The sequence below is a fragment of the Desmodus rotundus genome, chromosome 8 (genome assembly GCF_022682495.2).
Source record: "Desmodus rotundus isolate HL8 chromosome 8, HLdesRot8A.1, whole genome shotgun sequence".
NCBI lineage: Eukaryota > Metazoa > Chordata > Mammalia > Chiroptera > Phyllostomidae > Desmodus > Desmodus rotundus.
The window spans coordinates 116815119-116830258 of NC_071394.1; the positions used below are offsets into that span (position 1 = coordinate 116815119).

The 15140-nt window shown below is 41.1% G+C and overlaps 1 protein-coding gene across 3 annotated transcripts in view; it reads right to left on the bottom strand.

The window, feature by feature from the left end:
- Positions 1-498: 498 nt before the first annotated feature.
- NEK10 (NIMA related kinase 10) overlaps positions 499-15140 on the bottom strand; it is a 179862-nt gene continuing 165220 nt past the window's right edge. For all 3 annotated transcript variants that reach the window (XM_045199917.3, XM_045199916.3, XM_024565856.4), the window contains 4 exons: positions 9877-9985; positions 7806-7858; positions 7669-7724; positions 499-3759 (listed from right to left, as the gene is read on the bottom strand). In XM_045199917.3, the coding sequence (XP_045055852.2) occupies positions 3711-3759; positions 7669-7724; positions 7806-7858; positions 9877-9985 (267 nt within the window). In that variant the 3' untranslated portion in view covers positions 499-3710. The remainder of the gene's footprint in view (positions 3760-7668; positions 7725-7805; positions 7859-9876; positions 9986-15140) is intronic.

Here is a 15140-nt window from a genome sequence, read left to right on the forward strand (position 1 = left end):
TCTTCTTGCAAATCTCAAAACAACATCATGGCAGAAATATGATAAACTATAACAATCATATTTACAATATGCAATGTAACTGTAATGATACACATGAGTTTCTTTATTACAAAGATGTTTCCCTGAGACATTCGAGTCTTCCTATCAATATGAAAAATAGCTTTCAAGGATAAGCATACTGTTAGCAGCATATTTCAATGGAAAAATACCCCAAATGATGCCAATTTCCATCAATGGATATAATCTTTATGATGTGAAATATACTTAGTATCACATTTAGTTGTTGAACATGAAGAATTACACATTTGGACAGAATTTTACCCAAAGTCAAGGTCAATGTGTGAAAGCACTGAGCTTCCCTCACTTAGGAGCCCTTCACGGCTGCATCTCCAGGGTGCGGAGAAGCCGCTCCAGCCCTGATTCCTTTGCACTGCCTCCCGAGCTGATTTCTGTGCTCACGAATACAAAACATTAGAAAAGTAAAAGCTAAACAATAAAAGCTTATAAAGAAGCCTTTCCTCCTTTCAGATAGAAGCTGAAGCTTTTCTAAAGGAATCCAGCGAATGTATTGTACTTGGTTCCTTGCCATTCCAAATAAAAGAGAGAAATAGGAATAAATATATTTTGCAATTCAGCAAATCCAAAGAGGGATGTGGATTCTATGCCTATTAATACTGATAGAATAGGCTAAACCATATTATCGCCTTCATATGTCTTCAGTGAGTGGTGGCGCACTGATGATATTGCTGGAATTGCACGTAATCGACCAGTCCTGTGTTTGGTTTTGAACATCAAAATTTATAGCATTTATTAAGTCGTAGGTGGTACCTCTAGAAAGACCTTTACCCGTCATCAGTTCCACCACTTTGGTAAACTTTGTATCAGTGTTTGTTAATTAGGTTCTGCTTTAGAATGTGGAAATACACTGCGTGTGGCCCAATACCACCCAAATCTCCGCATTAAACGCCAGCAGCATTTCTCTAAGAGATTTCTGAAATTCATCCGTGAGCACTGGATGAGTGCCCGTGTCACTACTCCCTGAAGACCCTGAATTAAGTACCACCCACCTGGAAGAAGACGAGGTTAACCACCAGGCAGCACAGAGGCCTGCTGCAGTCACTTCCCTGAGAATGGAATGTTGTGCTTTTAAAAAGCAAACTAAGGTTTCAAATACACACATTCAGACAGAGCTGGGGGATCATAACCTAAAGCTGGTGGATTCATTCACAGAAGTGTTTGTCTAGCAAAAGTGATTTGAAAAGACTGATTCATATTCTGTCCCATACAAATATTCAGGGACTGAGAATTAGATGGATTCACAGGGATTTCTTCACACAACAAATCATTAAACACTACAGAAAAGAGAAAATTTTTGAATGCAATCAAGAAAGATTATGAGGCCTGTTAAGTTCAAGGAACAACTTCTTTGCCCTAGAGGCCAGTCAAAACAATATGACTATTCTTGTTTCATTGTGGGGGGGGGAGGTTCAGAGGGGCTGGAGCTTGTTGTTTGAAAGAGGGGCTTTTGCAAAGTCCCCTTCACCACTGGGATGTGCTTCCATGCACAAAACGGTTTCCTTACCAGCCCCTAACTTTCTCTTAAAGGGTTGGTCCTGCACTGGGAGAATGTTGATTTCGTAGCTGGCAGTTTAAGGGAGGGATTCAAATAGCACACATTGATTACTTTGGAAAAAGACTACACTTACCAGTTGATGGATCAAAAGCTCCTATTGAAAGAGACATGAATTTCCTTATTTCTGTTTATTCTTATGGGCTCCTAGCATAATAAATGCCATTGGTATGGTCTAAAAGCACTAGATAGAAGTCTTTTGTTCCAGTTCTCTTTAGTAAGATCAACTGTATGCATTTCAGAATAGCTTCAAATAAATAATTTCTCTTTTCTAACCAAGGTGTGACCTCTGAATACGATTCTTTTCCACTATAGATTGCCACCTGATGAAGAGCTTCATTGTTGAAACATTCACCCCACAGCTAGGTTTATTCCCACATGCCGGCTTCTACCACAATTAAAATGTGCGCCCCTCTAGGCCCACGCCTCCTATACAATGAGAAAAAGGTGCCCATTACATATTTTTAAAAAAACATAAAAAGTAATAGTGCAGATTCAAATTAAGTTGGAATAGGAATAAAATTTTGCCTGGTTTAAATCAACAAAATCACAGCATTTTGATTACATGTTGTAAATTTTGCATTTGAATGGAATTGGTTTGAAAGCTGAAACTGAAATTTTTCATTACTATATTTGCATCTATTATTTTGAATTAGATGAAAATCTATAAATTACACTGTATTTTTTATTAGTTTGGCCTAAAAAAAATCCATTGACAATCTTCAGAGGCATCAAAGGAAATTTGGATATCATTTAAGTATCATACATATTAATTATAAAAATAGATAGATTCACATTGAAAGATTTTTCCATACTATACAAAACGTTGTTGTGTTTTAACCACTATAAATATACTGAACTAAATTCTATTCAATCATGCTAAAAATATACCAATGTTAATAAAGATAACAGAACTCAGTGAAAAGTAAGTAAAAAGCATAATTTCAGCTTTCAGATTACTAATTATATAGCATTAAACTGTTCTTTAAGTATTTAGAAGTGCAGTCCGATTTGGCAATAAGGGCATTTCTTGACATTACACCAGTTACAAGAAGCCAGTTGAAGAGATTTGAGCCCAATAAGAATCTAGAAAATTTTCACCCTAAATTCTCTCTACATAGGAGGGGACACTGTTTGGCATTCTGATTTCTCTTCTTGGGGGACGTCCCAATGAATAAAGAAGGAACTTAGTTTGTATTATATAACTTATTTTCATTTCAAATTTCTAACAACAAAAATTCAAAAACAATGTAGGTAATTTTAGTAACGGGGTACTTAGAACAAGGAATATTGCATCTCTTTCATAGAGTCTATGAACTCTTAAAAGTGCTCTAAAAACACTAGAAGTTTGATTAGCAGCAAAGCATTAACCTAATCAAAACCCCCTCCCCCACATACATGTACATATGCGCACACTGTACATCAGTGTATCCTATTACGCTAACTTAAATGTGACCGTTTGATGGTTGTTCCCCGAGGCTGTGCAAGGTTACGAATACTGTCTACACTGTATCAGGTTCCAGACCACTAGCAACCAAGTGGTTAAGAGAGAACCAACCTTTCATCAAAACAAACAAAAAAATTCAGTCACATTTTAAATATCTTTTAAGATTAAAAAAAGGGAGATACAGTGAATCACCCAACATGTTATTAGTCTGAGTCCTATAATTTTCTTTATCTAAAACTATTTCTTATACACAGAAGGCTAGTTTCAGCAATCCTAAGTAGAAAATATTTCCTTAAAAAATACGATGAGATCTTTTTCTAACTTGGAAGAAAGTTCTGTGAGGAGTGGGTTCTCTCCCCACAGGTGATTGTGCAGCGTTGTCTCGCAGGAGCAGGCTGAGAGGCCCGCCGTCCTGTGTGCGATGCGCCCCAGAATGGAGCCTCCTTGCTGTGGCCCCTATGCAGCCTAGCACCAGGCCTCCGGAGAGAGGTCCTGCAGGCACCGTGGCATCTTGGTCTTTTCTCTTCCACACTCTTCTAACAGTGCCCAGTCCTTGGGCGACTTGCAGTAGGGGCTGGAGTCCAGAACTTGAACTTCACTGGGAAAACCAAGTCCATTCAAAATGCAGCATTTTCATCTTTTGGTTGGGTAGGTCTTGGTCCCCCAGGGATAGGAGTGATACCTACAAGATTCAGATGTGGAAAGACTTGTGTAAAGTCCCACATGTTTTACTTCACACATTCAATTTCAAGAGCAGCAGCTCAGGTGTATAAGTAAAGCACGACAAATAAAAAATGTGATTCTAAATATAATAGAATGGGTACATTCTTAGAAAGCTGCCTTTTGCTGACGTTCAGCTAACAGTGTCTTTGTTAAATTATGAGCTCAACAGAAACTGATAACCCTTTACAGTGGAAAAATAGAGACCCATTCAAAGTGGCTTGTACATTTAAATGCCTATGCACATTAAATATCTATTTTATATATTAATCAGTTAATTGGGGAGGGAAATTAATGCAAGTTGATTCAATATAGATTTCTTTTTATCTTGCATACCATTACTTCTCAGTACCTATTTCCTTGTTACAAAATAAAATATTAATGTGTGCCTCTAAGTATACAAGGATGTCATCTATTCACTCACAGAATTCAGACAGTTTTACTTTCATAAACAGCAGTGAGAAAATTCAGGCATGTTAGTCTGTATCTTTCTGGTAAGGAAGTTAAATGTTGACGTCAAATATGATTAATCACACAACCCTAGGAATGATCGAGAATAGAGCCCGCTTTGGGCTGGCCAAGTTGGTTTTGCCCTTGTTTCATTTTCTTCACCCTGTTTTCTTCCTCTCAACCCAGCCTCCCTTTCCCAGAGGCCCAGAAATGAGGCAACCCCTATTTGGTTATGGCTTCTTGCTGCTATTTCTGTTTCTGTTGCCGTTTTTTTTTAAATACCAACTCAGCAGTTTGTGCCCGAGACAGTCTTTCTGATGCGGACAATGACAACAACTGCAGATCGGGTAGATACTGGCAGAGGAGTCGAAACAATGTTTCCCATTTCTAACCATATCACTAGGGCAGCTGTTCTCAGCTGGTGCGACAAATAACCGCTGAGGAGCCACTGGGCTAAAAAGGCCGACAGATTTCTTTCCTACAGTCCCTCTCAGTCTTGAATATGGTCATGCGTCAACATTCTCCAAAAGTAGAAAACTGTTTCCCAAGCACTGCGGCCCTCAGGAAGCCTTCAGGGTTTCCCAAATGTATGTGGTAACGAAACTATTTGGGGAGGAATGTCTATTAACATGTTTGATAGTACCGTCTATTCTATGAAGCCTATTTGGGAAAGTAAAATCTACTAATCTAAATGCTGATTCTAAAACCTCTACGTGTTGTGATATTTAATATCCTCTATCCTTCAACTACAAAAATCACGGCTGTCGCGGCTGCTCTGATTTGCATTTGAAATTATGTGTACTTCCAGTCTGTGCAGTATTAGGGGCTTCTAATTAGGGCCTGACTTATGTCTCGGGAATTAATTTGAAATGCCAGTAAAAAAGCAATGGCTTTAAGTACAACCGAGGTTATTATTTTTTAAAGACTATATTTATTTATTTTTAGAGAGAGGGGAAGGGAGGGAGAGAGAGAGGGAGAAACATCAATGTGAGAGAGAAATATTGTTGGGCTGCCTGTTGTATACTCCCCCACCAGGGACCGAACCCGCAACCCAGGCTGGTGCCCTGACCGGAAATGGGACCAGAGGCCTTTCACTTTGTGGGATGATGCCCAACATGCTGAGCCACCCACTCAGGGCCCAAGGGTTATTTTTACTAGTAAACTATAAGGAGTCTTTCATCCAAGATATATTCTATCTTGCTATTACAAGCAAAAAAGGGAGTATTATGGCTATAAAAATTTTTAAATGAATGATTCATTTTAATTTGAGGCATTTTAAGAAAATTTATTTCATACCCATCATATATTGCTTGAATTTAATCATTTAAATCATGTTTCCTATTCTCATCACAGTTTTGAATATAACTGTGAATAATTTCTTGCCTTTGTTATTAAGCATCTTATCTGTTATCATAGGGGAATCTGTTAATACAGGAATATGTCATTGGAAGTGGAAGTAATGTTTGTTTTTTTAGAAACTTGATAGAACTGAAAAAGGATAAGAAAAATTCAAAATAAGACTTTTTTTTTTTTTTAAAAAAAAGCAAAGATTGCTCTGGCAAAAGCATCTCTGAGTTCCTCAAACACCTGTTTTTTCATGAATACTTAGTTGCTTTTCTGCAAACATATGAAGACATTTATTGCCCATGATCCTGAGACATTGAGAAGATACAGATTAAAAAATGACAAGCATGGCTTTTGGCCCCACTTAACCCAAGGCGCTTTAAATAACGAGAGGCTGAGAGTCAATAACAGACACTCATACGACCCATGGAGGGTTGTCTGACTGTTCACAGTCCCAGAGCAGAAAATGAAAAATCTGAATCTCTCCAGGCATGGCGGGAGGAGAGTGATTATGGAGACGGTGATTTTTATTAACAATATATCTTTGGAAAATGAGAATTACTCATCATTTTGCTGCAGTTATAAATCACAACAGAACCGAATTTACAAAGGCAGTATTTTGGAAATATATTGTCAAGCCAAAAGAACAAGCAGTTGAATAATCTCATGTGTGATTCATAAGAGCAACTCGAGGAAATAGAAGGAAAACGATGTTGGAGACTGAACTAACATGAAAAAGCATCTAATTTCCATAGTGACCTTAACGGGGTATTCTTGGGCCCTCTTTCTCTTAAGATGGCTACTAACAGTTAACCTTTGGGGATGACTCCTTGAATAATGTAGATCATGATCGCAAGAGAGCTTCACTAGCTAGAAAGGAAGGCAGTTCCCCCAGGCCTAAAACTCCACGTTAGGAGAACAAACTCCACAGGACTGTGCTTCCTACAGCAACTTTTAGCCATGTAGAATGAGCATGTGGTTGCTTACTATCTACATGCAAGCCATACGGTTCCTTGGAAAAGTCAAGAGACAGCTCGTGTGTAGTAGACACTGTCAGGTCACTTCAAAGCGTGCTGCCTGACTTCCAGCAGCCAGCACCTGCATTTCTTTTCCTTGAGCATGTCTCTGGCCCTAGAATCTGCTCTGTCCACCCTGCAGAAGGCCAGGTGACTAACATCCCCTGGGGCCAGAGCTCAAACAATGACCGATGGTAACTTGCTTGCAAATGAAACCTTTATGGAGTTATTTCTTCACTCCCCTACCGTGCTTCTTGGAACTGCCTCACAAATGAACTAACTGAACTCAAATCTTTGTGCCCAACACCGCATTCAAGAGTAAAACTGCAGGAATCCAGAATTGAGTGAAGTTGATAAAATAAATTTTTAGAGCACTAATAATGTTATAGTAGAAGATAACACTATTTTGCTGTGTATGATGTGCACTTTTTTGCCCAAATTTTTGAGGGAAAAATAAGAATGCACATTATACACAGGTGTAATGATTCATACCATGGGGATAATAATAGGTATGATAATCCCGTGTATAATGCGCACAAAACCATGGATGCGCATTATACACAACAAAACATGGTAAGGAGCCCCTGTAAACTGAGGTTTTTTATTTAGGGTTCTCAGTGACAACACATCACAACAAGTTCCTCTCTCACAAACAACAGCAAAGTGATTCTTTGTTTTGTTGCATTTTTCCTCTTGCATTCTATACAAATCATAAGTAGATTTCAGTGATGGAAATCTGAGTTTACAGCTCTAGTAAAATGGAAAAAACCAAATGTTTAATTTTAAAAAAACAATCTAGAAATACTTTCCCATTTCATTACGTTCATCTTTTATGGGAGTGAATTACTACTAAATGATCGACCTTTATTTTCCAACAAAAGACGAACATGTGTTCTCCTGATGGCAGTGTCTAGGAGTCTAAGCCAAGGTATTTTATAAAAGTGTTCAAGATAAAAGTTGGGGGTGGGGAAACCCTCTGGAATCAAATATGGAAAAATCAGATCTAATATTCAATGATCTCAGTTGATTTTTCAAATTTGAAAGCAAGTTCTAGTGCTCACCTGTTAGAAGTAAAATTGTAATAACCACTTTCCTCTAGGACTTCTTCAATCACAGTCTAAAGTTGAAAAAAAACCCGGTTAGTACTGAATTAAAGGCAACAAGATGAAATCATCCAGAGGCACAGCAAGAACCTCACCTGCATCTGTTCATACGTTATCCCCTCCTCCAAATCGAAGCTGGTAGGGAGGCCTGGAATAAATTACGGAAAGTCTGACATTTAGTGCACATTTTCTTAGGCTTTTTTGGCAATTATGACTCAACTGAAGTGAAAACTGGTCAATTTCTTAACGATGAAGATGAAGACTTACAAGCACATTCCAAATTATCTCAGCTTAGAATACTCAAATTTTCTGTTTCTCTTCCTTTAATACCTGGGTGCTTTTGAGGTGGCCATCACAAAATAACACACAAAGATTTGAGGTGTTGCTCTTGATATAAATGAACCAATGGTATAATGATATAAATGATATAAATGGTAAGTTAGGGGTGTGTGTGTGTGTGTGCATGTGTTAAGAACAGGTGAGGAGTGATTCCAAACTGAAACTGCCTGACAGGTGAGTGTTCTGATTAGTACACTCTTCCTGGTACATGAGACAGAGAGTAGACATGTGCCAGAAAGAAAATAGATTTTTGGAGGGAGGCAGAAACAGATGACATAGACAGGGAAAGACAACATAGATCTGACCCCTCCCTTCCCATGGCTGCCTAGAGGAAAATAAAATCCATATATTTAATGCCATGAGACACACTTCTTTCGATGTTTGGTCTGAGTATGATATACCTACACCTTAAGCCACCCCGGCGCCAGGCAGAGTAACGTCAGCCAGCTTCCCTCACGTCCATCAACACTGACTTAGAGGATGCCCTGGCATTCCCCTGCCGATTTGCAGAGAGAAAAAAAATGGGTTGAACGTTGAGACAGGACATGAGAGCAAGTGAGGCATAAGGAAGCTTGCTTTTCCAGCCCAGTTTAAAAGTGTTCCCAGTGGTGCCCACGAGCTCTGCTGTCTTCGGCTTCTGCCCACCCTGCCGTAACGAGGAGCGAGGGATGTGCCTGGTCTGCTCTGGGGCAGGAGCCCAGCTGCCCTGGGAGAATCGGTCAGCTCCCTCTCCAGCCACTGAGAGGCTTCAGCCAGAGCTCCCCGTTTCATCAGAGCTGCTGTTGCAAGATGTCTCACCGGCAGACTGACTTGGTGCCCTGGGAGATGCTTTCAAAAGCAAATGACTTTAGGCAACAGTTTATCTTCGCCTTATAGATTTCTCAGGAACTATTGTAAGTGTAATTCTGCCACACAGGTTAGCTTTATCCCAGGAGTTGAAGACTTAGGGAAAATTTAATACTTAATACATGAAATCATTTGCCCAAATTAGGAAATCACGAAACCACAACTAAGTGCTTTTCTAGGCTGAGGAGATGGCAAGTCTTCATTTAACCATAAAACTTTACTTCTATCTATTCCTCTGTGTGACGTAACCATAGTCTACAGAGATTCGAAAACTAGCGAGGAATTCTGAAACCTCAGAGTTGTTTGAAAACTCTGAGAAGTCAAACGTCACAAGAAATGTTAGATTTTGCCGAGCCCTTGCCAATGACCAAGCGCTTGTTATATGTTTACATGGATCCTCACTATAATAACACTGATTTTTAGCCCCATTTTACAGGCAAGGCAACTGGGATACAGAGAGGTCAAATAATTTTCCAAGGTCAGCTACTAAATGGATGAGCCAAAATTTGATTCTAGGCATCTGTGTTTCAAGAATCTGTAGTCCCTGAGCTATACTGCCCACCTATGTGAGATTTATGCAAAAAGAAAAAAAGAAACTATTAAATTTGTGTGATGTGGATTCTTTAGGTAAGTTTCAAATTTTCTCCATTTTAAATATGCAAACACTTCATTTCTGCTTTTTATCCCCTTGGATGCTTTTGGGCATTTGATTTCCCATCACCAGATAAGCCAGAAGGAATCAAAGGGAATTCACCAACACAGATGCTGCTGTTTGTTTATGTTACCCATCGGTGATGAAGGAAGCTGCCACAGCCAGGGAAAGTGAACCTCAGGGAATTCCCTACCATACACCCCTTCCGGCTATTGCCATAGAGAGTCGAAATAAGCTCTCTGTTTGTTTTTTATTGAAGACAACCTTTTAAGGACCCAAGCAATACAGTTCTTGGTGAAAGCCAGATTGCCTGTGTTGAAGACCATTACCTGTTGGGTCGTTTGGGGACAGGTGGTTTCCATCGGTTGAATGATGTAATAAATGGTAATCTGCTGTGAAAAAGGTGGGCTCGATGGGTTCCGGTGATCCCTGAGATAACTGGAACAGAAAAAGCAAAAACCCACATCTTTCACACTCAGCAGCAAATGGTATGAGACCTCCGTGCGGAGTTTTCTATTTCCCTTTGTGTCTGCACAGAAAATTTAGTGCCCTGTGCTTTCCAATCCCTTGTAAATAAACACAAATCTTGCTTCCAAAAGAACGTATAAATTGGAGGTGAAAGCAAGTTAGATAATTCCCTGGTCACATGAAAAAAAAAAAAAAACCTCTACACTTGATAGCTTTAGGAGAGCAACATAAGAGATGAATAGAAAAATAATGGCATGGGCTAGGACATCAAAATGTTGTTTTTTTCAGGCGTAGGAGGAATAAACTCCAATTATTCAACAGAACAATATGTTTAGCTCAAATCATCCTTTTTCATATATCTGCTTTGAACAATGCCTTTTTGTTTGACCAAACAAAATGTATTACTTAATATGTTTTTCTGAATTACTATTAATTAACTGAATTCCCAACACCCTAAAGGAAACAATTACTCACTAAATGAGAGAATTTATTGACATTCCAATTGTTGAACACCTTTCCATGCAGCTGCATTTTTTAAATGGAATTTTAGAGTAGAAACATTTTTCAACCTCCGTTCACCTTTAATTCCAGCCAGCATGTGGACTGGCCAAGGTTTAGTGCCTGTGTAAATATAACATACTTTTAAAATGTCGATTCATATGCATAAACCAGAAACAAGTGGCACGATTTGGATTATGTAATAGTGGCTGGCTTAGAGTCACTTACTCTGTTCATAAATTAAAATACAGCACCATTCAGTCAGTCACTCGAGAAAACTGTTTGGCAGTATATGTTAGAATTAAGTAACTTGTGCCTTCCCTATCACTCAGCCGCCCCACTCTCAGGCGGCAGATACACAGGAGAAAGGAGTACTGCTCTTCGTTGACAGACATGTGTACGAATGTTCACAGCACCTTTATCTATAGTGACCCTCAGCTATGAAAGCCCCAGATGATCACCGGGTAGCAAGATAAATAGACATACTGTGGTGCGCTTACCCGATGGACTTCTTCAAAACAACGAAAAAGAACGGACTACAGATACCCAAAGCAAATGGGTTGAGTCAAAGAAGCCAGAAACCAAAGAATACATAGCATATGACTTCACTTAAGTACATTTTTACAATCAGGTAAAACTAACCAATGGTGATAGAAGGCAGGATAATAATCACACTGTGGCGGGGTTGGAGGGTGGGGACATTTGGCCAAGAAAAGGCAGGCAGGAGTCTGCCTGGGGACTGGAATCGTCCTATGTTTCAGTGTGGGGGGTGGTCACAGGGGTGAACACATATGTTAGATTCACGGCGCTGTAAATGAACCTCATTGTATGCATTATGCATTTCATACCTTAACAAAAACATTTTATATCAGCAATTTATATTCCATCAATGTGCTTTGGATACTGTCAATATAAATCATTTGTGTGTTTCAGTCTTCGTGTTGCCAAACACTACACTTTAGGGAAAAATATGGTTCTACCCTTCTTTATTCCTGAAAACTTATTTTTCTAACTTTGGTGACAACTGATAAAATGAACAAGCCATTTGTAAAAAGACAAGACTGTACGGTTGCAACATGCTGCAAAGCAGGAGGATCTGAGAGTCACATGCTCAGTGACTGTTAGGGCACCATGGAGGGGCCCTAAGCAATCTGTGTTTTGTATCCAAGCTAACAGGTTGCTCCAACTGAGCTTCTTCATGTGTTACAGTGTTGAAGATGATTTCCTGGTACCACCTTCCACGTGATTTAGGGTGGGATTGTTTTTCATACAGGTGAGCATAGCAGTAATTTGGCTGCCTGAAATGCTCATCCTAACTATAGAAAGATTATTTAAGTCGATGTTATTATTAAGTATATATACCTTTGAATCTTAAAGATTTCAAAGATAGGAGGGTGTTTAAGGCTGCACAGTAGAATACGAGAATTGTGGCTGGAGAGGGTAAGGTGGCCATTTTAATATGACAAGGACATGTCCTTCTCACTGATTCAAACCTCGAAAAGAGGAGGTTTCCCGTGCTGTGTTGCATTAGCGCTTTCCTTCAGCTTAAGAACTGCAAATCCTCAGAGAGACAGGCCATGGGCGAGGACAAAATTCATTAGTCTTGTATTTGCATCCAGATACATTTACTTTTACCCTAGGAACTTCCCAAAACTTCTTTTTGCAATTTGGTTTTTTGACATATTTCATCCAAAAAATTATTTTTGTTACAGCCTGAGCAGGTTTTGGAAAACAGAGATAAAAATACCATTCAAGGCACATACACTGAGGATCTCTCCAGCTTATTGGGGCCCTGCTGGGCACCAGGGAGGACACGAAAGTGACCTGACCTCCACAGGACCTGCTACCCGACTGCACGTGAAACCGAGCGCTGCAAGAAGTAATGAAGTAAGAAACGAGGCAGCGGGTTCTAAACTTACACAAAGACAGATGCTTCGTGAGGACTAGCATGAATTTCAGAGGCTCTGTAGAAGAAAGATCGGTGCTGAGCCTGGAGGGATAGATCTGGGGGATGCAAGGAGGCACAGTGGATGTTCCAAGTGAGGGGAACTGGGGGCAGGGGCTGGGCACTGCATGTCGATGGCAGTGTGATGAAACGGATATGACGTGAGTCCATGCTATGGAGGTCTGAAGACTCAGGTTGAAGAGAGAAAGGCAAGTGCCATTCATTAATTCAATGAGTATTTTTTTTTAAATCAACTATGATGTCTGATGCACAGATCCAAACAGTGGGGGGAGAACAGTGGTGGCCAAAAACGTCTGCTCTCAGAGCTTACAGCCTAATACAGGAGAACTACGTCTAAGACAGATCCTCCCCAGGAAGACTGCAACTGTGCCGAATGCACTGAAGGACAGGCCTGCGGTTCTAGGAAGAAGCAGGTTTCACTTTCAGTAGGTGCTCCCCCCAAAGTGACACTTAACAGTGAGCTGAACTGATGAGGAAGAGTGCATAAAGGGTGGGGTGTTCTGGAAGATCCTTACAGGCAGAGGGTAAGGCGTGGGCTGTGCAAAGACCCAAGAGGAAACATCCCAGTGGACAGGCTTTAGACAGGGCCTTGGGGCTGCTGTGGAGGTGGCGGAGGGCAAGAGTGAGTGAGATGGGGGGGGAGACAGGTGGGCTGGGACCAGACAGGACTGTGAACACCAGGGTGAGCATTTTGGTGTTTTATACCAAGAGCCCCCTGAATTGTTTCTCTGTGTGTGTGAGACATGATCAGGTTTCTGTTTGGAAAGGACCACCCTGGACACAATACACACAACGGTCTGCGTGAGGGCAGGAGCAGCAGGGTGAGGCCAGATGGACCACACGGCAGCTCCTGCAAATAGCAGAGGCGGGAAAGCTGGGTGCCGGAGATTAGATGACAGAGGGAAGCCACTAAAGCTTTTTGAGTCTACTGATAAAAAGCAAGGACTTAGGAACTAACCGTTAGTCTGGCCAGATGGATGAGAGAGCCAGGAGGTCAGCAAAGAACCTGTGACAATAATGCAAGAGAGAAGGGCCGAGAACTTGGACTGGGTGGTGACCAGAATGACAGAAAGAATATGGAAGATGAAATATTGTTACTTAACAACAACAGCGGCACCTGTGGCCATTGACTCAGCGCTTGTCATGTGCTAGACATAGTTAACATTCTATTTGACCCTTACAACGACCCTCTAACGCTGGCATTATCCCCCATTTCACAGATAAAGAAACCGAGAAGTAAGTGCGAGGTCTGTCCAGAGAAAGTCCGGCCATTGTTGATAGAACCAGAGTGCCGCGGCTGGCACACCGGTGTGCCACAGGCGTTTTTAAAGCATGCACTACCTGATTATTTACTTAGTCAGGGACACTGACTTTTTGATCCTTAAATTGTCAAATAAAAAAATGACAATAGCCAAGAGAATAAGAGCCATCTCGTGTGAATGAGTCCAAGTTATATCTATTTTTTGTCACTTTGGCAAAAAATTATATATTTCGGTGTCCCGCAGAATTTTAGTAATTAGTTTATGTGTGCCATGAGATGAAAAGGGTTGAGTATCATCGATCTAGAGGGATGAAACATGCATTTTTTGAAGAGGGAATAGTGTCTTACTGTTATTTAGTTCTTGGTGCTCCATTTACAAAGTGTGGTTTGAGTGGCTTGGCTCTTCCAAAATAGGAGTCATCCTATTAAAGAGACCAGACTGTCACTGCCCCTACCACCCTCCACCCCACCAAAAACACTGATTTTGAGCAAATACTGAGCAATTTCAGCACTTCACCAGTCCATTGGGAATGTAGTACTTTTTTAGGTGAAACCTAAATGGAAAACAGTGAAAACTGAAAATGCGATCTTCACTAAATTCCCCCAACTGTATCTTCTTTCCTATGTCATAAAGTAGGGCTCGCTTTGCTGTAGAACAGCTGCACCAACTGTTTGGGATCTAACCGACTGAGCCAGACTTGGAAGGACGTTGAGCTGAAAGTAGATGAAACCCGGAGCCACAGTGAGAAATTTTCAGCTGGCCCGTCTCCCCTCATTCACCAGTCCTCTGATCTTTCTTCCTTTCAACCTGCCTTGTCCTGGTCGACTGAATCGCATGTTAACACACTGCTTTATTTTTCATCTTTTCTAATCTGCAGCGCCTTTCTAGCAGTTTCTATTAGGTCCTCCTAGGCCGCACTGTTAACAGGAACGCCCCCTGCTCGTCCGCACTGTGCTCTTGGGCTTCCGAGCTCACTCGCAAATGCAGGCACCTGCAGCTCATGCACATAGCCAGAGGCCCGCGCCAGGGACACGTCCTGCCTTCCCGCAGCCTGCCTTGCCCCACCCCTCCCAACCCACCCAGGGCTGGCTTTCTAATACAGAATTCCAGGTCTAGAGAAGACTGGAGAAGCACGGGTCTGTGCTGGTGAGTACCAGGGGCTCATCCCCAGGACCTCCACTCAGATGCCTGTTCATCAGGTTGATACCTGTAATCTGAGCTAACATCTTCTGTCTTGTTTCTCTCCCTCCTTTCTCCCACGCTGAGGGCTCTGGCTCGCAGAGACACCCACACAGTCACTCAGAAGCTGCCTTGCCCTGCAGTTCTAGCTGGGGTGGGGCAGGCTGGACTGTAGACCGCCCAGGCTGAGTTTTAGATAAGGACCTTAATTTCCCACAAA